Source organism: Pongo pygmaeus, chromosome 3 (assembly GCF_028885625.2).
Source record: "Pongo pygmaeus isolate AG05252 chromosome 3, NHGRI_mPonPyg2-v2.0_pri, whole genome shotgun sequence".
NCBI classification, from domain to species: Eukaryota; Metazoa; Chordata; class Mammalia; order Primates; family Hominidae; genus Pongo; species Pongo pygmaeus.
In genome coordinates, this window is record NC_072376.2 from 98,506,589 (window position 1) to 98,530,233 (window position 23,645).

Below are 23,645 nucleotides of genomic sequence, written 5' to 3' on the forward strand. Positions count from 1 at the left end.
TCCAGATAATGTACAAATGTGATTATTACTAAGGTCTTCAATAAATAGTATTATAATAGAATAAAACAAAGTAAATATGAATAGTAAAAATGAGTATCTGAAATCCTAAGATTGAAAATTTTTCCAGTTAATATTATCAATTAGCTAATAACTTATATTTCAAGCACTTCTCTTACTTTAGCTTCCTTTGTTAGGGAACTTTCTAAAACAATAATGCCTTGAATATAATGTATGAAAAGGGCAATTTTGGGGCCTCTCATTTGCACAGGCCCCTTATAAGACTAATCCTTTTCTGCGTATTGTGGGTCAAAATTATGAACATAATTTATGCCATCCATATTTAAGCCTTCAGAACTTACTAAATGGAATCATAAGGAACTATTTAATGGCCTCATCCAATTGTTTCCTTTGAATGACTATATCTTCTGTTTATGTTTTCTTCTATCATTGATTGCTTTTTGTTACTATGAATGTGATTGCCAGAGCTAACACCTCATAGTTTCTGACTTGCTTTCTACTCTGATCTAGGCCTTATATCCAATACTTTGTGCAAAAATTTTCGGACTTCTCTTTGCAATTTAAAGAACATCAGTGTTTATCTCTAAATTCTTAGCTATATTCCTAAAGACAATATTGCCTAATAGCAATGTCGTTATAGAACAGTTCCAGGAGAGGCTTTTATCATGCACGCCAAACAGCTGTTTAGGCACAATGTTGAGTAGGCTTGTGTGGCTTTATATTAGCTCTGTAGGAAAGAATTTTGTGATCAGTTAGTAATGTCTGCAACAGATGCACAATAAGGAAATTGAAGCACATGTGCCATGTGTTAAGCATCATTATATTAAACTGTGGTTCCCAAACTTGAATATTCGTAACGCAGGGAACTTATAAAAATACATATCCCTCCTCCCTACTCATTGATCTACAAGATTCTGAGTCCACAGGTCTGGGCTGATATCACAAAAACATCAGTGGTAATTGTAATCAAGGATGGGATTATATTTTGAGAAATACTAATGTAGAATATACTAAAAAGTCTCTTGTGAGTTACTAAGTCCAAATGTAAGAGTAAAATACTAACATGTTTCAGTTTTATGACACAAATTAGAATAGGATCAAATTCACCAAAAGATTATTCCACACCTGTTTGTTAACTTGGGGGTCATTCACCTGAGAATACTTGGAGAAAGAAAAGTGCTAATCTTTATTCCTTTGCCCCATGTAATTTTCCTGCAAAGGCCATGGGAAATTATAGTAAGTGGCACATGTAGTCTCCCAGTACAGGGAGAAGAATTCTGCCCCTCATCATCTGTGGGAGAACTGAAATTGTATGCTGCTATTACCTGGGGAGTAGTACCCATGGAAAGTACTAATTATAGTTCTTGGGATTAAATTTGTTGTTAAAAGAATTTTTTTCTAAAAACAATTATAAAGACATACATATGTATATACACACACACACACACACACACACACAAACGTATGATAGAGTTCTGAATCTAGATTTTCATGGTTATGTTTCTAATTGTTTTGTTTCTTTAAAAATGTTTTTAGGGGCCAGGGACAGAGGCTCATGCCTGTAATCCCAGCACTTTGGGAGGCCAAGGTGGGAGGATCACCTGAGGCCGGGAGTTCAAGACCAGCCTGACCAACATAGAGAAACCCTGTCTCTACTAAAAATACAAAAGCAGCTAGGTGTGGTGGCACATGACTGTAATCCCAGCTACTCAGGAGGCTGAGGCAAGAGAATCACTTGAACCCATGAGGCGCAGGTTGCAGTAAGCAGAGACAGTGCCATTGCACTCCAGCCTGGGCAACAAGAGTGAAACTCTGTTCCCCCACCCCCCAAAAAAAGAAAAAGAAAAATGTTTTTAGGATATTTTTTATTTGAAAATGTTCTTTTGCTCTCAAAAGTCCTTGTCAGATTCTGGTAACAGGAAATATGAATAAGTGACTTAATAAACAATTGAAACTGACATCTGTTTTAATTATAAATGAGCATAGGAAGAGGAATTATAAGCCAAAACACATCCAAAACATGAAGTTGGCAAACTAAGTCAAAGGCTATTTGTACACTGACACTAGCACATTGCTAGTGTTATAATAAGGGACATGGAATATCCAAAGGCTAATGTTTGAAGCATGATATAAATCTATTCACTATTATAATCTATCTTTACTTACAAATCAAAAAATGGAGAGACATGTAACATACAAGCAAATCCAATATATATTAATATGTGTAGCAATGGCAGAATTTTCATTAAGCTGTTGAAGGTTAATCTTTGGGGTGTTCCACTTGCACAGGCCTCTTACAAGACTAATATTTTACTGGTAATTTTATTTTTTGTAAATAGCACCCACCTTCAGTTGTATGATATTCTGACCTCAAAAATGCTGGATTTGATTCTCTCAGCATGTGATAGTATTTTGAAAATGAGAAGAGGCCTTGGAGATCATGTAATTTGGCATCTCTATTTTAAAGGTGAAAAATATTAAAGTCCTTTTTAATTTGGTAAATAATTATAAACAAAGAAGCTGATACAAACAGCCTATACTAACAGAAATATAGACTCTACTTAAGAGAAATTTAAGGACACTGTACTCAGTTCTGTAAGACCAAATCGGGAAAGTTACTTTCACTTTTGTATATAACACTACATACAATGGAAGTTAAGAAGAGGCAATCAAGCTTACATGAGGTCAAGAAAACCTGCCACTTAAAGCATAGTTGAAGAAACTTTTGATATTTAAATTTAAAAAAGAAGATAGAAGTAATCCCTGCCCCCATCCTAGCATTTTGGTCTTTTGGTCTCTCTTACTCTATAGCTATTATCACCTTCTTCTAGTATTCTGCACCTTTTAATGTAAATATCATGGTAATGAGAATTTTTGTCTGTTTTGTTTACTAATATATCTCTGGAGACAAAAAGTACCCAGTACATAGTAGGTGCTCAAAAATATTTATGTTATAAATGAATGTCTATTTTACGTCCTATCAGAGTTTTGTACAGACATAATATAAAGAATGAAAAAAATAAAATATTTGAAGAAACGACAGCTGAGAAATTCCAGTAATTGAATAAAGGTTGGAATCTAGGAAACAATGACTCTCAAGGAAGATAAATAAAAAGAAATCCATGCCTAGTCTCATAGTGGACAAACAGCAGATAATCAAAGACCAAGACAAAAATCCCAAATGAAGGAAAAGGACAGTTTATCTCCTAAAATGACTATTACGCTGACAACTCTTTATTCACCAGCAATACTGTAAACAAAAAACAAGTAGAATAATATCTTTAAAATGCCAAAAATAAAATAAATTTCAATGTGAAATTCTATATTTAACTAAACTATATTTCAGGTAAGGGAACCTCAATTAAAAATAAGAGTTTTATTATCAAAGACTCCACTAAAGATACTTCCAAAATACGTACTTCAGGAGAAAAAAATAATAATCTCAAAATAAAAGGTCAAAATGTAAGAAGTAGTGGTAAGCCAAACAAATGGCAATCATAAGGGTGAATCTAAACAAACTACCTTTATGCAAAAAAATCATAATATTGTCCATTTATGAGCCTAAAAAGAAAACTAAAATACTGAACATCGATAGCATATTTAAGTCAGGACAACAACTATCTAAATGAACATGTGCCAAGGTCCTTTTATGTTGAGAAGAAAGATTAAAAGAATCATCTTAATTAAAATAGCATTTTATAAAAAATTGAGCTTTAAATACAACTCCAAAATAAATACCAATAGGGATCTTTTTTTTAAAGTTAGTAAGCCAATTCTAAAATCTTAATAGAAGAGCAATGGTGCATTAAGAGTCAAGATAATTCTGAAGATGACAAAAATGAAGGGTATTTACCCTGCCTGATATAAGTGCAGAGCATACATTTATATTCATTAAGAAAGGGTGTTCATGGTGCAGAGACAGACAAACAAACAAGTGGAACAGAATATACAGCCCAGGACTTAACATCCCCCCGCAAATATGTGGAAACTTATTAGAGAGACAGGATTATAGATCTGTGAAGAAAGAGTAAGTTAGTCAATAAATGAAACTGGAATAAAGTAGGTCCTTCTTTCACACATACACAAAAAAATCAATTCCATGTGGACTAATGGTTTAAATGTAAGAGACTAAACTTTAAAATATTTTCAGTAAAGTTATAGCACAATATAATGTTATAAAAGGATTCTTAAGACATAAAACATATAAATTATAGGAAAAGACAGATTGCCAACTTCTAAAATTATTATAAAATAAAATGGGAAAATATTCCAAATACAAGAAGATATTTGCAACACATAAAACTCACAAAAATTAGGTGCCAAATTATATAAGGAATGCCTACTAATCAACAGAAAAAAAAAAGCACAATAGAAAAAAAGTGTTCATTCTTTGTTTTATAAAAAAGATATTTTACCAAGGGAAAATATTAGTGGCCAATGAACATAGGAAAAGATCCTTAGCCTCCCTTGTAGACAAGGAAATGTAAATTAAACCTCCAGTGAAATAGTATTTTATATCCAAGGGATTGGTAACAAATTTAAAAATAAATATGACAATGGCAAAAGTTGATGAGGATGTGGAGCAGACAGCTACATACTACTCTAGAAATCAATTTGATGTTACATAGCAAAGTTTAAAATGTGTACACCTATGACCCCAGGCATTTGTTATTAAGAAAACCTTGCACATGTGCTCTTATAAGCCTATATTCATAGTACCATGGTTTATAAAGGAAAAAAAAAAAGCAATAAAATCCATATATATTCCAAAGTCTACTTATAGGATAATGGGTTAGTTATGGATACTCATAGACTGAAATACTATTCAGCAATGAAAATGAGTTGACTATCTCCAGTCCATGAACATGAATAAATCTAAAAAATATAATGTTAATTTTTAAAAAAGCGAGTCACAAGATAACGATGACAGTATGATATGTAAAATAAATAAAACTAAACCATAGATTGCTTAAGGATAAATATGCAGGTAGTAAAAACATAAGGAAAGTCACGGAGATAGTAAAAACAAATATTTAGAACTGTGGCTAACTCTGTGTGGAAAAGGAAGGTTGTGGTGGGTGGAGCACATAAAAATATTTGAAAGTATTGGTAGTGGTCTATTTTTTAACCTGAGTGGCAGCATATGTGTGTCTATTTATTAATCTTCTTCAAAAGCTATGCATTTCATATTAACTCACTTGTTTAATATAAAATATTTTATAATTTCTTAAGTAAAAATGTCAGCTATGGTAAAATTCATTACATCTCCCCCTCCTTCAAAATTATCCCAACAGTTAAATGTTGATTCGTTTGTAGAGCATTAAAAACACATTTGATTGAATAAAATTCAATTAACATATATGTAGGAGTTCAGTCAGGGTGGTGGGAAAAGTTGTAAGAAAAAGTTATAGGGAAAGACTCAAACCTTCTTGGAAGGCCAGGAGGTTTTGAAAAAGCTTCGGAGGAGAAATGGCTGAAGGCAGCCAAATTCTGTTATCCAGAGCCTGAAGGCAAAGGGTAGATAACAAGGGAACATAAAGGAACTTATCTAGATAAGTTGGTTTACTTATGTCTCCAGAAACCAACCTTTGATCATTCCTGCACAGGACTGCTCTCTACTCAGGGGGTTGGCAAAGTTAATTACCCACAAATTGTGTTTGCTCCAAGCCTTTGTCATTAAATCTGTACTAAGTAAATGCAAGTGTCACCGGCTTATGGGGGCTGCACTCTGGGTTGCACTGCACTCTCATTGGTGGTGCTAAGGGGTGCAGCCCCCTAGCCACAGGCAAAATACCTGTGTCAGAGTACTTTTGTCATCCATCACTCAGCCAGAGTCTGTGGGACAGACTTGGCACATATACTTAAAATACCTACTAAAAACAATGTGTTAAACCTTTTTAGGCCCAAAAGATAAAAGATATAATACCTTTTTCACATTTTAAGTTTTGTTCTTGAGTTAGTTCATACATTAAGAAGACATGTGTCTGAGGAGGCAGAGCAGGATTGCAAAATAGAAGGCTCCACCAATCATTCCCCCTGAAAGGACCCCAATTTAACAACTACCTACACCAAAAAGCACTTCATAAGGACCAAAAGTCAGATGACCACTCACAGTATCTGGTTTTAATTCCAAATTGCTGAAAGAAGCACTGAAGAGGCAAGAGAAACTGTCTTTAATTGCCAGCGCCACCCCTTCCCCATCCCCCAGCAGCAATTCTGTGTGCTGGGGAGAGGGAGAGCATAGCATTTGTGAGGAAATGAATTCAGTGCTGCCCTTGTTATAGCAGAAAGTAAAAACAAACCAAATTCAGCTGACACCTGCCCAGGGAAGGAGCATTTAAACCAGCCCTAGCCAGAGGGGAATCGCCAATCCCAGCAGTCAGAACTAGAGATCCCACAAGCCTTACCACTGCAGGCTAAACTGCTCTGAGGCTGAGAATAAACTTGAAAGGCAGTCTAGGTCACTAGGACTGCAACTCCTAGGAAAGTCCTAGTCCTGAATTGGGCCCAGAGTCAATGGACTTTTGGGGCATGTGACCTACTGAGATACCAGCCAGGGCAGCTAAGGGAGTGCTGGCATCACCCCTCCTCTACCCCCACGGTGCATAGCTCATGGCTCCAAAAGAGACCTCTTCCATCCACATGAGGAGAGGAAAGGGAAGAATGAAAAGAACTTTGTCTTGCATTTTGGATATCAGCTCAACCACAGTAGGCTAGGGCACCAATCAGAGTTGTGAGGCCTCCCTTCCAGGCCCCAGTTCCCAGATGATATTTCTAGACACACCCTGGGACAGAAGGGAACCCATTGCCTTAAACAGAAAGACCCAGTCATATCAGGATTCATCACCTGCTAACTGAAGAGTCCTTGGTCCCTGAATAACCAGCAGCATACCCAGGTACTATGCTGAGGGCCCTGGGTGAAACTCTGAGCTTTGCTGGCCTCAGGTGAGACTCAGCACATTCCCAGTTGTGGTGACTATGGGGCGAGACAAAAAAGCAGAGGGAAAGTAAAGGGGACTTTGTCTTGTACCTTAGGTACCAGCTTGGCCACAGTGTGAGTAGAGCGCCAAGCAGGCTCTTGAGTTACCAATTTCAGGATTTGGCTCTTGGACCGCATTTCTGGGCCATTCAACTTGGAAAAGAAGTCAAGTTACTCTTGTTTGCAGGTGATATGATGTTATGCTTGCAAAAACAAAGACCCCATCAAAAAACTATTCAAATTGATAAATTCAGTAAAGTTGCAGGATACAAAATCAACATACAAAAATCAGTAGCATTTCTATATGACAGCAGTGAACAATCTGAAGAAGAAATCAAAAGTGTAATCCCATTTATAATATCTACGAATAAAATAAAATACCTAAGAAGTAACTTAAGCAAACAAGTGAAAGATCTCTACAATAAAAACTATAAAACACTGATAAAAAAATTGAATAGGAAACAAAAAATGGAAAGATATTACATATTCATGGATTGGAAAACCCAATATTGTTAAAATGTCCATACTACCCAAAGCAATCTACAAATTCAATGCAGTCCCTATCAAAATACGAATGGCATTCTTCACAGATAGAAAACACAATCCTAAAGTTTATATGGAACCACGAAAGTCCCAGAACAGCCAAAGCTATCCTAAGCAAAAAGAACAAAATTGGAGGAAATCACATTACCTGACTTCAAATTATACTACAGAACTATAGTAACCAAACAGCATGATACTGGCATAAAAACAGACACATAGATCAATAGAACAGAAGATAGAACCCAGAAACAAATCCGCACACCTACAGTAAACTCATTTTCAACAAAGGTACCAAGAACGTACACTGGGGAAAAGACAGTCCCTTTAATAAATGGTGTGGAAAAACTGGATATCCACATGCAGAAGAATAAAACTAGATCCCTATCTCTCACCATATATAAAAATCCAATCAAAATGAATTAAAGACATAAATATAAGGCCTCAAATTATCAATCTTCTTTAAGAAATCATTGGGGAAATTTTCTAGGACAGTGGTCAGGGCAAAAATTCCTTGAGTAATACCTCCCAAACACAAGCAACCAAAGCAAAAATGGACAAATGGGATCATATCAAGCTAAAAACTTCTGCACAGCAAAGAAAACAATCAACAAAGTGAAGTGACAACCTACAGAATGAGAGAAAATATTTGCAAACTACTCATCTGACAAGGAATTAATAATCAGAATATATAGGGAGCTCAAACAACACTATAGGAAAAAAATCTAATAATCTGATTAAAAATGGGCAAAAGATTTAAATAGACATTTCTCAGAAGAAGATATGCAAATGACAAACAGGCTTATGAAAAAGTGCTCAACATCACTGATCATTAGAGAAATGCAAATCAAAACTACAATGAGATATCATCTCACCCCGGTTAAAATGGCTTATATCCAAAAACAGGCAACAACAAATGCTGGTGAAGATGTGGAGAAAAGGGAACCCTTGTACATTCCTGGAAGTGTAAATTATCATAATAACTAGGAGAACAGTTCTGTGGTTCCTCAAAAAACTAAAAATAGAGCTACCATATGATCTGGCAATCCCACTGCTGGGTATATAAACAAAAGAAAGGAAATCAGTATATCGAGGAGATATCTGCATTGCCGTGTTTGTTGCAGCGCTGTTGACGATAGCCAAGATTTGGAAGCAACCTAAGCATCCATCAACAGATGAACGGATAAAGAAAATGTGCTACATTTAAAAATGTTAAGTGAAATAAGTGAGGCACAGAGAGACAAACACTGCATGTTCTCATTTACAAGTGGGAGATGAACAATGAGAACACATGGACACAGGGAGGGGAATAATACACACTGGGGCTTGTCGGGGGAGCTGGGTGGGTGGAGGGAGAGCATTAGGAAAACTAGCTAACGCACGCTGGGCTTAATACCTAGGTAATGGGTTGATAGGTGCAGCAAACCAGCATGGTACACGTTTACCTATGTAACAAACCTGCATATCCTGCATATGTACCCTGGAACTTAAAATTCAAATTAATTAAAAAAATCAAAACAATTGAATTCATCGAGATAGACAGTAGAAGGATGGTTACTAGAGGCTGGAAAGGATAGCAGAGGAGGTGGTGGGTGGGGATGGTTAATGGCTAAAATAAAAAGTTAGAAAGAATTAATAAGATCTAGTATTTGGTAGCACAACAGGGTGACTATAGTAAATAATAATTTAATTGTACATTTTAAAATAACTAAAAGAGTATAATTGAATTGTTAGTAACACAAAGGATAAATACTTGAGGGAGTGGATATTCCACCTTCCATGATGTGATTATTATGCATTGCATGCCTGTATCAAAACATCTCATGTGCCCCATAAATATACACAGCTATTATGTACCCAGAAAAATTAAAAATTAAAAAAAGTTATGCATAGCTCATATTCCAAGAGCTTTTAGAAATCATTGTTTTGAGAATGCTTTTATGTAAATGAGGATATATTGACTAAAAATAACATAATTCCTTATAATGTACTATATAGGTATACATTATAATACGGCATATCTCCAGCTCTATTTTAATGTCTCTATTTAACTAATAGATTTAGGTATAATTTTATTGTATTTTCAGATAACTCATTTCTAATAACAGAATTTTTTAAATCAGTAATGTCTTATACATTAAGAGGTTAATTATTTGATATTCAGTGTTCAAAATTTGTTTGCTTTAAGACTGATTTAAAACTTTAACCAACATGTTTGAAATCATTGAGACCACAGCCCACAATCAGAAGACATACTTTAGAAAATGATTCCTACTTATCCTCCAAGAAATTTACAAATATGTCCCCATACAAGAGCTCCATAAAGGACTTCATATCCAAATATCAAGGGCTTTGAATGGGATACTGCCACATTACCAGAACCCTAAAGCATTGTTTACAAGGAATCTTGACACCCAAGTTAAAAAATGACACACAAGCAACTTTTCCCAAGAAGCTATTCTAAAAAATGTTAAATTGTATTTGGTAATTCAGTTGTAGAAATCTGTTTTAATTTTTCTTAATAGAAACATAACGAAGATCATAAAACTCATTTTAATTTGCAGGTGGCAAATATTCATTTTAGTCACCAATTATTCAACCACAATGAACTTCTGGAAAAGCAAAGAGTACTAAGTTAACAAATTGAGTCTATTTTCATCAAATTATCTAAAATCAGCCAAAACTTAAAGACAATTTCATATTCATGCCCAAAGGCCAAACACAAGTTTATAATTCATTGGGAATAAAAGTAGTCCTGTTTTTTTAAATCCCCCCTGATTTTTAAGAAATCTGAAGGAATTCAGTTTTTATAAAGCCAGCTAGTTTCAAACGGCATTAACGTTGATGTGGTAAATTATAGATGTCATTTAATAAAATGTATATTTAGAAGACAAAACAGCAATATAGACAGAAAGACTTTTTAAAATGTGTGTCAAACAGAAGATTAGAAAAAAGTTTTTACTAAGAATAATCAGAAGTAAAAACAGTGTAACTTTATTTTTAACTAAAGTATTTTGTCCGTTCTTCCAACAAAAATTGAGTGCCTAATTCAGTCATTTCCAGAACTTTTTCTTTTAATATGTACAGAAAATATATGTATGAAACCATATATATATTCATATATGTAAAACCAGATATAAATATTAATCCTCAAGTGTGTACATTACATTGTAGTCATTTGATAAAAAATTGTAATGTAGATATTAGAAACAACGCAAATGGCTAATCATAATATGGTATGGATGCACTATATTACTAATTAGATTTAGTCTAATTACACATTAAAACCCCATTATTATAGGCTCAATTTTATTTTTGAAGTGTGTTATTAAAGCAGAGGTTTTCCCTTTAGTAGGATAAAGACATAAAACTTTCATAAGTGACTAAGTGTAGAGGGATATTTAACTAAGGGAGTAACTTATTTTTAAGCCTGATGCTAGGACCCATGACACATCCATATACTAATCACTAATCACACACTATTCGTATCTATTTAATACTGCAGAACCTCTGGAATCTTTTTGTTTGTTTGTTTGTTTGTTTGTTTGTTTAGAGACAGGGTCTCACTCTGTTGCCTACCTAGGCTGCAGTGCAGCAGCACTATCACTGCTCACTGCAGCTTTGCCACTGGGGGCTCAAGCTATGCTCCCAGCTAGTTTCTTCGTTGCTGAGACTACAGGGACTTTCACTGTGCCCGGCTAAATTTTTTATTTTTGTTTTTTGTAGAGACAGGGGTCTTGCTCTGTTGCCTAGGCTGGTCTCAAACTCCTGGGCTCAAGTGATCCTTCCACTTCAGCCTCCCAAAGTGTTGGGGGTTACAGGCATGAGCTACCACATCTGGTCTTGATCTTTACTTGTTAATTATTTGCTGCTTAAGAGAGAATCACTTTTACTTATTCAAGTGATTTCAATGTATTTCTTCAGATATTTTATATAACCATTATTAATGAGGTTTTAATTATTTCACTTGTTAATAATATGCAGAAAATAAGAGAAGGAATTGGAGTTATTATTCCCATAAATGGAGTGAATAAGAAAAATAATTTTAGAAAAACTTGATCAATTGTAAAATGAAATTCACATCCATGCTCTCTGAATATATGTTAAAATAAACCAATTAGTATTTGTGGAGTAACATGAATCTGGTAAAAATTTCCATGCCAAATGAATATTTCTCATTATATCAAAGTATAAATCTTCAGTCTTAGAACTGAAAGACTTTGTTATTTACTGTCTAGCTATAAATATATCTTAATTTTGAAACATCTACAACAACAAAAACAAAAAAGAAGAGTACTCAATGTTATCAGTTTGGTAGAACTGAATTAAGGCAGACCTTTTGATATCAGGTTGACTCTTTCATATTTGTTACTGTATTATCCACATAAGATCTTACTAGGAGACAAAGTTACTCTGCCATAATGCCAGCTTGTAAATATTTGACATTGAGTCTCACAGAAACTCTCTAAGGACAGTGAACAAATACCATAAGCAGTACTGCATTTGAGACAAAAGGGAATTAATTGAGAGTGACACCCATAGATACCACTGGCTGCTAAGAAGGATACGATCAGTGCCAGGAAACAGCACTGCACCTTTTATCATTTCTCCCATGATGCACCCTACTGACCACATGTCAACTGAAAACAAAAATGAAATGAAGATAAACAAGAACACAGGAATAGAACAACAAATAAATGAAAACACTGGGCTACTCATGCCATAGAGCAATAGTCTGACTTTTCATTGACTGGATGAGAGGCCAGTGGCATGATCATTAGCATTTTAAATGGTGGAAAGGGGAGAACACAGGCTGTCAAGGCCCTTTTCTGTCATATAACTGAAATAACAACACTACCCAATGCTACCTAATGTAGAATAATATTACTTTGCAATTATAACTCAATGATTAATTTAGGTTTTGATTTAAAAGGTCTAATTTGCATTCATTTACTAGAATCCTACTGATTTTTATCATAAATTATTCTAGATAGTGTTAATATGCAAATCAGTTTCTTTTTTACTTTTGTATACATATTTGAAAAAAGAAAAAAGAAAAGCTGAGCTGCCAGCAACCTCAAAAGAGTTTCTTTTATAAAACACATTTACCCTTATTTATAAATATAAATACAGTTCCAGAAGTGAAAAGCCAGTTCAAGAATGAATGTTTCAGAATATGTTGTCTTAGTTTCATTGACTCTCATCAAAGGAGCATGTTTCTCAGCAGGAAGCCTTGTCTTATTCTTATAAACACAGTGGCCTTATAATAATAAGAAACTCTGGCTTTCAAAATGGGATGGCTCAGTGTGAAATAAACAACATGACTAAAGAGCTGATACTTCTTCTGAGACTGTGAATCAAAAGAAACCTGGAATTCAAGGTGAAATTATAATGGTCTCTCTGTTATTGCCAAGTATCATCCAGAACTTAAAACCAAGAAGCCAGGGCAGAGTGCACACAGGGAGGGGCAAAATAGGAAAGGGTGAAGCAAGAAAGTGAAATCTCTCTCTTGAACTATACTTGGTTACTCACTTGTTCTACTTAAAAGTCAGAAAGAGAGGGCATTCTTGTGGGGGGAAAAACAAACAAGAAGAATTAGGGATGCTGGGGGGGAGCAAATAGGGAAAGGCATTAAGATAGCAGCACAATATAATTTTGCTCCACTTACTTTTCAAATTACATCTTGTAATTTGGCAGTGACCTTAAAGAGATCCTCATGAGATTCATTCCAATGTGAAAATCTCACTCGGGTTAACTCAAAGTTTCCATTGTTTGATTTAACACCTAAACAAAGTGATCACTGCAAAGAAATGGTTACGGCTTTGAAGGTGATAAGCATACCCAAAGAAGCAAATTTGTTTTGCTTCCAGTTTAGGAAAGCAACTGACATGCAGAAATATCAGGGAAAGATAGAGCAAACAGTTGTGCATCCCTTTATTATTAACGTGTTTGTAATTTCAGGTAATATCCGTCTCACAACAGGGTGGTATTGAGAAATCTTTGATTAAAGAAAAAAACTGAAAACATTTATTTTTAAATTCCACGTATTCCTATCATACTGTCCAACGAGACCAGTTTGACTAAATTGCTATTTATGATATATCTATATTTTATAGATATTGTGGAAGAGATATACAAAAAACATTGAGACCAAAAATCTCAATATGCAGTGTTTTCTCTTGCCTGTCTCCATTCACATATTTAGAAAAAAAATTGTTTCTGCCATTAACCTGTCTGGGACTTAGGAAACATCGATTTCTATTTCTCATTTAGTATAAAATTGTTTTTTACAATATCTCTGGCAGATATATTCATCTTTTTCTGCTAGAGAACCAATTCTATTACTTTCCAACTATGTGACCTTGGCCAGGTTACTTCTCTCTAAACCTCAATTTTATCCTCTAAAATATTGATGATAAGCTGTATTTATTATGTAGAGTTTTATAAAAGACTTGAAAAAGTTATGTCTGATAAAGATCCTTGCACAACTGCCTGGTACATAGCAAGTCCCCAATAAATATTATTTATGTATCAAATCATCATGTATTAAATAATATATTAAAATTATATTTGGGAATTAAATATCTTTGGAAAAGGTTTATCTATTTTAAATTTACACAATTATATTATATATTTACATCTATAATAAAGAAATCTCTCCAATGGAGGAATCTCACCACTAACTAGGCAATCTATTTTATTGTTGAAACCACTTAGAAAGGCATCCTGCATATTGATTCACATTGACTCTATGGAACTTCTCTTCACTATGTAAACAGGAACTACTGTGTTTCCTCATCCAAATAAGAACCTTAAAGTATGTAACTATAACCTGTAATCCCTAACCATTCCTCTCCTAAAACTGGCCAATTTTATCTTTCAGGCTAAAATCCCTTGATTTTTTTTTTTTTTTTTTTTTTTTTTGCCGTTCTTCATATGCCTTTAAACAACAGCAACAACAATAACAACAGATGGCTTAAATTAAATTCTGGTCTCTATGTTGCTTTAGCACCAGTTGGTTCTATACAGTTGTTAATTTTTTTTTTTTTTTTTTTTTGAGCCAGCGTCTAGCTCTGTCACCAGACTGGATTGCAGTGGCGCAATCTTGGCTCACTGCAACCTCTGCCTCCTGGGTTAAGTGATTCTCTTGCATCAGCCTCCCTAGTAGCTGGGATTACAGGCACACGCTGCCACGCCCAGCTAATTTTTGTATTTTTAGTAGAAGTGGGGTTTCACCATGTTGGCCAGGATGGTCTCGATCTCCTGACCTTGTGATCCACCTGCCTCGGCCTCCCAAAGTGCTGGGATTACAGGCGTGAGCCACCATGCCCGGCCCAGTTGTTGATTTAATAACTGGTATTAATAACTGGTATATCTCACAGTTCTCTTTTTGGTGTGGGGGATCTGGGAGATATTCCAATGTAAAAGAAGAACATTTATTTAAAATATATCTTCATGGGCAGAACTCAAAATAGATTTAATAGATCACAAAGCTTTTGCATAAAAATAATGCAGAGATATAGGCTCTAGATCTGAAATTCTGATGTACATATTGAATTTCATTTTCTTTATTTTAATATATCTTTCTGGGTGATAATATCCTGGAAATCTTTCTAATTCCCATTTTAACGTTACTCACCATTCACTATTCCTAGAGAATATTTATATCTATGCTACCAAAATGCTAAGCCTTGTGCCTAGAAATGATAAGCTCTGTTATCTTGAATTATAAAAATTGAATATATGCACGTAAATTTATATAGATTTTTATGTACTCAAGACAGGATTATAGCTCAAGATAAACTCATTGTACCAAACTTCATGAATTTGCCATCTCCACTAACAGAAAACGTATAATAAAAGAATTTGATACCAACTCTTATTGAACAGGAAAGTAGTAGTAGTAAGCCTTCCCTCTGCTAATATCTCTATATTAGGATACATAAACATACTAATACAATATGTATTTGAACATATTAGTGATATGTATATATATTGCTAATCAAGTTAAGAATAGATTATTTTATGAAATTGTCAGGTATTACAATGAATAGGGACTGTGCATAGACCTTAGAAGTAATTAGCAAATTCAATCACTGTTGGAAACTGCATTTTATGCTTTCTGAGAAAATCTGATGCAGCATCTGGGTCTCTGTAAGAGTTCTGTACCCTAATGCTGCCAAGTTAGAATTCTGTTGGCTTTTAAAATTCTGATTCATCACATTCTTCCATCATCATTCTATCATTCCCATAGGCAGAAGGCAGATTCACTTGCAATTGTAACACTCAGATGCTGAGTCACTTTCCTTAGAAGAAATGTTGAGTAAATTTTGGTGTTACCAAAATATGGTTAATTTTCAGAATGAGAACCTCTGAAAATCTCATGTCATATTATTTGCCAGAAATTAGCTTATAATAAATGATCTTTCTTCTACTTCTAACCAAGAGATAAAAATGATATAATGTAAGCCCTGGAAGTTAAATCTAAATAAATAAAGAACTATATTGCTACTTCCACACTCCATCTAATAGTTTAAATTATGATCCACAATTAAATAATTTTTGGACTATGTGTGCTTCTATCCTGGAAAATGTTTCCTCTCTAGGGGATTACGTAACTCTTTTATCACAGTTTCTGAGACTTCTCCTTAACACACCTAAGTATTTTCATTTAGTGTAGAATTTAGACAAATTTTCTCTCAACGAATGACTCAACACACAATAGCAAGAAAATTTAATATAGTTTTCTAAAATCAGAACATTTCTTTGAAAATTGTTATAATTTTATAAAAATTATAAGTTATAAAGTTATCAGTTATAAAATTAGAACATTTCTTTAAAATTAGTTAACTAAGTCATAAATTTAGTTATTTAACAAAACGACCTTGTACTAAACTTCAGTTCAAAGATAGAATTCTAAAAGACTACTGACATACATAAACAAACTAAGAATGTACATATTTTGCACACGTGAATCTAAGTAAGAAAAATAAGCAGCAATTCACAGAACTTAATGCTAAATATTGCAATGCCAGGAAATCAGAAAAAGACTTTCTCTTTGAGTCTACCTATTAAACTTGCTTTTATTTCTTTACAACCTCAGAATCTCCAGCTCCCATTCTGGTGAACCCTGTCCCACATTTTCATAAAATAATAACAAAAGAGAAGAGTTAGCAGGCACACTAGTGGTAAAAATGTATTCTTTTAAACAAATTCAAATAATAATTTTATTTTTAAATATTTATTTATAATTACATGTAATTTGCTTATAGATTTGAAAGAATGCCCACTAAATTTTTTCATCCTAACTTTATTTAAAGCCATAAATTTTATATTGTTTGAAATAACCCTGTATTGTCTTAATTCTAAGAAACAGAGTTAGACTATATAGTAAGTTGTTAGTTGCAAAAGTTTATTAGGAATTAAGCACTATTATTTCAAAGAGGTAAGAAGAATTTTAAACTATCTCTGTGCTAGATGGATATAACAATCTGTAACCACAAAATTTTGTTCATTTTACTTTGATCCTTCCTAATGTTCATATTCAAACTTTAAAAAGATATAGCATTCAGTTAATTCGAGGGTGTTTTTCTTATTTCTTCAAACATACTTTTGGAAAACCATTTACCTATTCCTTAATAACTTTGCTCCTTGGCAAGGTTATATGTATATCTCTTTCATTCTAATTGTAATTTTCTGTTCTTCAGAGGAAAAGGCAAGAGGAGCTATTTTAGCAGTCCAGCTGTTAGCTTTGGATATAATATACCTGAGGACTAGAATTTTCAAATGCATGCAGTATACCTGTCTTTAACTTTATATCCAGAGAATATTGGCCAAGAACTTAGATAAAGGAACATCACAGGGTTTGCTCAAAGAAGGTGCTATCATTTGAAGTAGAATGGAAAAAATAAGGTTGAAGAATGTATCTAAAAGAAGCAGGTTTGAGGAAAGGACTCATGAAAATTATACTGGGACTATAGGAGTCTTTGATAATCACCAAGATGGCATGTCCTGGTTGGGGTTTGGGGTGGTGGAGGCAGTGAATGACTGGATAGTTCTTAGAAAAAACTTCTAAGGAGCATCGTAAAGCTGCTTTCCTGTAAATTTTATTGAAAGGAACAAAATCTGAGTGAAGCTAAAGTCATTGATTTCTTTTATCTGTTCTTTGGACTACATAAAAAAAATAATGGACTTGGCCTATTTAATACTCTCTAACTTGAAAGTCAGCATGGGTTTAAGAATGTTTAGTAATACATTTAAATATGAATGTGCATTATAATGTTCAAATAAACTACATTATATAAAAATATATGCTATGAAATGTTTTAATCATAAAACTATAGTGAAAATTAAGTGTATGATAGTGTATGCATAATTAAGAAACACTTTACACAAGAAAAATAAGTATTAAGAAGTGATCCTCTGGATATTAAAGTAATTAGCAAACTACTAAGTGGAAAAGCAAATATGTAGTTTATTTTGTTCAATTTTGTTTATTTTGCCAACATTCTAATTTAGTAACCAAGACAATTCCCTGTGATATCATCTAGATCATATTGACCACCAAGAAACCCCCACGATGTTTCTCAAAATGCAAAGATAGTTTGAATGTGGGAAAGTAGTTAAACTTCAGTCATCAATGACAATTTCATAAGATTCTCTGATTTGTCAAGACATTTTACTATTTTTGCTTAGGGTTCAAGTTTAAAAGTTCTGTGAAGAGAGAAGAAAAATGTTTATTATTATGATAGTATTATCACATCACTTTTCAGCCTCAAAGTAATTTAATATAAATTACTCTGAATAATTCTAGGTGAAAGACATGAGAACCTCTGATTGTTTTTTGAAATTTCTGCAGAGTCTTGGAAGTAGTCAAGGTATCAATTAGCACATACTTAGCTTTGATATTTCTTCCAATAAATGTTAGAGTAATTTCAATATGCTTAAAATTGTATAATTCTTCTGCCGATAAATAACTTGAATCAGCCCTCAGCCTTGTGTCTGATAGTCATAGTTTGAGAGGTTATCTGACTGCTTAGTTGTTGGTAGGAAGTCCTGTGCATAAAATGATAATAATTTCATTTAAAGATTAATAAAACAATTCCACTCAAAATTAACAAAGCACATTGTTTAACTGAGATTTCTATAGGTTTATTTTTTAAATGTAACCATAACTTTAAACATTGTTATAATTTTAATTATAGGTAAAAGGGGCTAAGAAATCTAAATGGAAACATTTTCAAAAAGGAAACATTTTTTCTAACCTATTTCATTGGAAAATATCTACTCATTTTTTGGTAAAATTTAACTTAAGCAAAAGGCTTTCCATTGTAGATGTCTTTATGCAATTTTTTTTAACTTTTAGGTCCACATGCAGGGTCATTATCACATATGGCACTAGGCTATCAAAGACTGCTGTACTATGTAATCATCACTTGAGATAAAGAAATACATTTATATAATAAATGCAAACCTTTATTATAATCTATATTATCTGTATTAGAGATTATTTAAATGTCTAGGTTCATACATATCAAGGATATAAATGTTATGTATTAATTTTCACACAATTTAATTTCAGCTCCAAAAATTTTTCTAAAACAAACTAGGATAAAAAAGGTCGGGGGTGGGGGGCGCCTCCAAGAGAAAAATTTTTTAAAGAAAATAAAATTATCAATATGGTGCTTTGTTTTTTTTTTTTTTTTTTTTCTGAAGGGTTAGATTGAGTTTAAAACATTTTGCTTTTTTTCTCTTTTATTGGCTTTTAAATTTAATACTGTCAAAATAGAAGAAAAGCAATCCTCATAAATGCCTGAAGAGCTAAATAAGATCTCAGAGAACAACCTCGCTTCGTGAAATCAAGTGACATGTAAAAATATGTCACATGGAAATAAGAAATCCTGTGGCTTTTTGCTTTCCACTGACAAGTGCTTTAGAGAGATGTGGCTGTGCAACTTCACTCTGAGTATTGATTGACAGGTTCCTTTTTTGTCTAAAGTGTATTATATACCAAAGGCAAAAGCATAAAGAAAATAATTCCTACTTTTGAATAAAGTCAGCACATTTAAATATGAATGTGCACTATAATATTGTTCAAATAAACTATATTAGGTATATAATTAATCCCCAAACTATAGATAAGTGAAGTGAAATAAATTTTCCTAAGTAGCCATATGAAATCTAATGGTGAAAATGATACTTCTCACTGTAGATAGGAAAGGAACATGGAGCAAACAGAGATTCAAGACCTTAAGATTGGTTATAAATAAGTGGTTGCCATGTGGTTTTCTTATCTTCTAGACCAGCACTGTCCAATAGAAAAATGACAGTCACAAATGCCAACCATATATGTAGTTTTAAGTTTAATGTCCACATTCAAAAGAATAAAAAACAGGTATATATATTTAACCCAATATATTCATAATGCTATCACCTTAACACAATCTATATAAGATTATTAATAATATATTTTACATGCTTTTAAAAATATCTTCAAAATCTGGTATGCATTTTACACACAAAACACATTTCAATTTAGACTAGCTCTAATTTCAAGTGCTGAATAACCACATGTGGCTAGTGGCTACCTACTAGACAGTGCAGTTCTAGAATATGTCATCACTCTTACATTACTAGTGGAATTTAGAGACTATCTCATTAATATCCAGCAGAATGAATAAATACCTACCTAAATACAAGCTTATTATGGTACTCGCTTCTTGTTGAGTCAGTTTTTTTGTTTTTGTTTTTTAATATTGGACTTTTTAAACACCTAAATAAAAATTATAACCTTTCTTACATAATAAAAGGATTCCTTAATAAAACTTTCTTATCAATCAAATAGAATGGTTAATAGAGTTATGGGTCACATGGTTATTGCCAATTTCCAAAACATCCATATGTAATAAATATACTAAATTCAATCCTGTATTATAATTGTTAAAGTTGTCAATTGTGATTGTACTTAGATTTGCACTAGTATTTGTAGTAAGGTATTTTTGTATTTTTAAAAGTATATTCTACTATTATATGTAAACTTTATTGTCTATATATTACAAACACAAATCTGTACCTTTACTAGAGAGTGAATTTTTGGCCATTTAAGAAATGTATCAGTTCATTTGATAATTCCAAATCATAGATAGCTCTACAGGAAATTTCTGATGGACTCTATTGCAGGACTCAGTAGGAGAACTTAAATCCAAATTGCTTTATGAAATTATAAATTTAGTTGGGAAAACAAGTATGTATGTCTATGTCTCATCTCCAAGTCAGGTGGGAGAAGTCTACATTAAACTCACCTGACCACTAGCAACTTGAAAAATAATTACAATTTTTAAATGCAGAAGTTCATGTTTTGAGGAAGATATGCTATATTGACCTGTTAAAGACTTGATTTAGTGTCAAGAGTAATTTAAATCAACGAAGCCATAGACAGAAGCTTAGAACGTCAGCAAGGAGAGCAATTATTATGCCTAAATATTGTAGAAGCACAAAATAGTTTTAGAAAGGAGATGGAAAATGACTTGCAAATAGTGACTTATTTTGCTAGTTATAAAGGTAAATATATTTTAATCATTTGGGATCTGGTGGCCTCTGTTATTAAAGAAAAATAGCATTTCTATTTTTAGTTGCAGGCAAGAAAGTAATTTTAGAAGAAAAAAGCCCATTGAAATTTAATTAAAAGAAATCATTGTGGTAGGTAGTCTTCAGTACTGGTCAGATTATAGAAATTATCACTTTTTTATTACAATAACACCACTTACCCAACTTTTTGCTTCTATCTTTACTCTCCTGGTAAAATCATTATGTGTTTAAAAGGGAGAGAGAACAAAACAGGTAAAGCTGTAGCAAAAGGTACAAGGATACAGTCCCTTCCTGGAAAGAGGATTTTGTGGCGAACCATTTCTCCCATAATGCATCCCACAGACCATATATCCACTAGAACAGGAGAGAGAGGGTAGTGAAGAAAAGGGAGGAAAGTAAAGTTAACTAAGATAATTGACTTCTGAAGGAGGAGGAAAAAGAACAGTTTGATTAAAAGTACAATTTTCACCTCCCACCAAAAGTTGGCCAAAAGGTGAATTCAAACCAGCACTATGCTATTACATAAACAGTGTCTAGTATGAGAACTCAAATTACTGTTTAAAAAAACCATTACTTTGTGGGTGCCTTACATTGCCTCTCAGTAGTGCCACAAAGTAGTGACATTGGTGACTGAGAAAAGCAATAGCTAAACCAAAAGTATCTCCATGGCAGGTGACAGCTAAAAGCCACCAATGGGTCTTCTGTGTCATTTTCTGGATGTAGAGAAAACAATATTAACTTGTAGAGGTGGCTATTTTCATTTTCTATTCTATTCAGTTACAGAGAACAGGGCAACAAGAGACCACCTTTTTTTCAGGGGGCCAGGGGGCGGGGGCAAAACAAGATAAATTCAACCAAATCCAATAAACCACGAAATGACTGGAACCATGGTTTAGAGGCAAAAGAATTGGAATTCCTGGTATTTGAGACTTAGCTTTTCCTTCAGAAGTTTATTCTTGTAAATAAACATCAGTTTTAGTTTCCATTTGAAATATTTCAAGAAAAAAGACATATGATGAATTAGCACATGTATAAAGGAGTCATCTGGAAGGAAAGTGAAAAAAGTATTAAAGATGTTAAAAATTGTTATGTACATATATTTATTTCCAAATTGTCAAACTTGTTAGGAATACATACTTTGCCTTCTCCTACCAATCTTTACCCCTTTCCAACTTGCTTTTTATTATGAACAAAGGGAACTTTTGGGCAGAATCATTTGGCCGAATTGTTCCATGGGGAAGGAAGGCGGGGCTAGGTGCAGGGGACAGCAGGGCATGCCTGATGTGGGAGCAAGCAGGTTTTTTCTGCATGATAACCTTCCTCCCATTGGTGGGAGGGCAGCACCAGGGTGCTAGGCAGTCCTCCTCCATGGACTTAGAAAAGTCAAAAACCTAAGGCAGCAACTTGCAATTCCTTCTAGTGAGGGAAGGGAAAGGGATTTTAATACCAGCTATTTGCAGTGCCAAGATCTGAAAGCCCAAATAGGCAAATTCAGACTGCCCCACCCCCCAGTCTCCTGTACATTCTTGATTCTTGACTTTGTTTCTCTTTTGACTTTTTAAAAATAACTTGTGAAGAAAGTATAAAAATGTTTTCTTTTCTGAATAAATTAGATGTGGTATTGCCTAGCAAGTAGGGCTAGATTCATCTCTTCTGAGTCAAAAGGTACCAGAACTCCGATATTGCCCACCAGGGTGAACCTGACCTTCGTAAGAGGTGACTTTTTAACTTCCTCTGTATAAATGCATACATACATTATCTGTCTTCTAATCTAAGAGTATACAAAGAAGTTTCTGTAAACTTCAGTGGCCAGAGAATTTTCACAAAAGTACCCTGTAGCACCTGTACATAAAAATACACTGATTATTTTTATAAAACTTCTTATTAATATAGACTGCTAAAAACTAAATAGAATATAAAAATAAATATTAAAGATACTTTGAATACATATACAATCCTAATTAAAAACTATTTTAATTCCTAAGTATATTGAATATGTTTTCAATATGGTGCATTACTTGTAATATATAGTCTCATCAAAATAATACATTGCAATGCTTTCTAACAGATATTTAATAAATCCTTAGTTTTAATCTACTACACTCAATTGTAATACATTTTTAAGATTCCTTCCATAGCCTTCATTTTAAAGTGTTCATGAAAATTAAGTTTTCTTTATGAAAGCAGTAGTGTCAAATTTGACATTTTCCTTTTTTACGATTTTTGGAATATATAAGGATTTATTAGGCAATTGCTACTCTAAATATTTCTTACAGAGCAGCTTAAATTATTTCAGAAATTCTTATTCAGTTTAAATAATTTGGATTATTTCAAAGTTGTCTGTGAAGATTTTCACTCCAAGGATTTGTGTCACTTTTTTGCTTGTCTTTTTCTAGAACTACAGCCATCAGTCTGAGATACGACCTAAAAGCCACATGGCCAAATGTGGTAGATTCCTTCCTGCTTTCACACTCACGCTTAGCTGAGCTGCAACCCAAATAGCAATTTTTCTCAATATCTA

General features: G+C 33.4%; 1 protein-coding gene across 5 annotated transcripts in view; it reads right to left on the bottom strand.

The window, feature by feature from the left end:
• Nucleotides 1–23,645, bottom strand: part of MAPK10 (mitogen-activated protein kinase 10) — a 336,739-nt gene that overhangs the window by 65,476 nt on the left and 247,618 nt on the right. For 3 of the 5 annotated variants that reach the window (XM_054485265.1, XM_054485269.1, XM_054485267.1), the window contains exon 9: nucleotides 21,407–21,478. In XM_054485265.1, coding sequence (XP_054341240.1) covers nucleotides 21,407–21,478 — 72 coding nt within the window. Of the gene's footprint in view, nucleotides 1–12,105; nucleotides 12,178–21,406; nucleotides 22,169–23,645 lie in introns of those variants that run through there. The other 2 variants (XM_054485266.1, XM_054485270.2) reach the window with 2 other exon arrangements.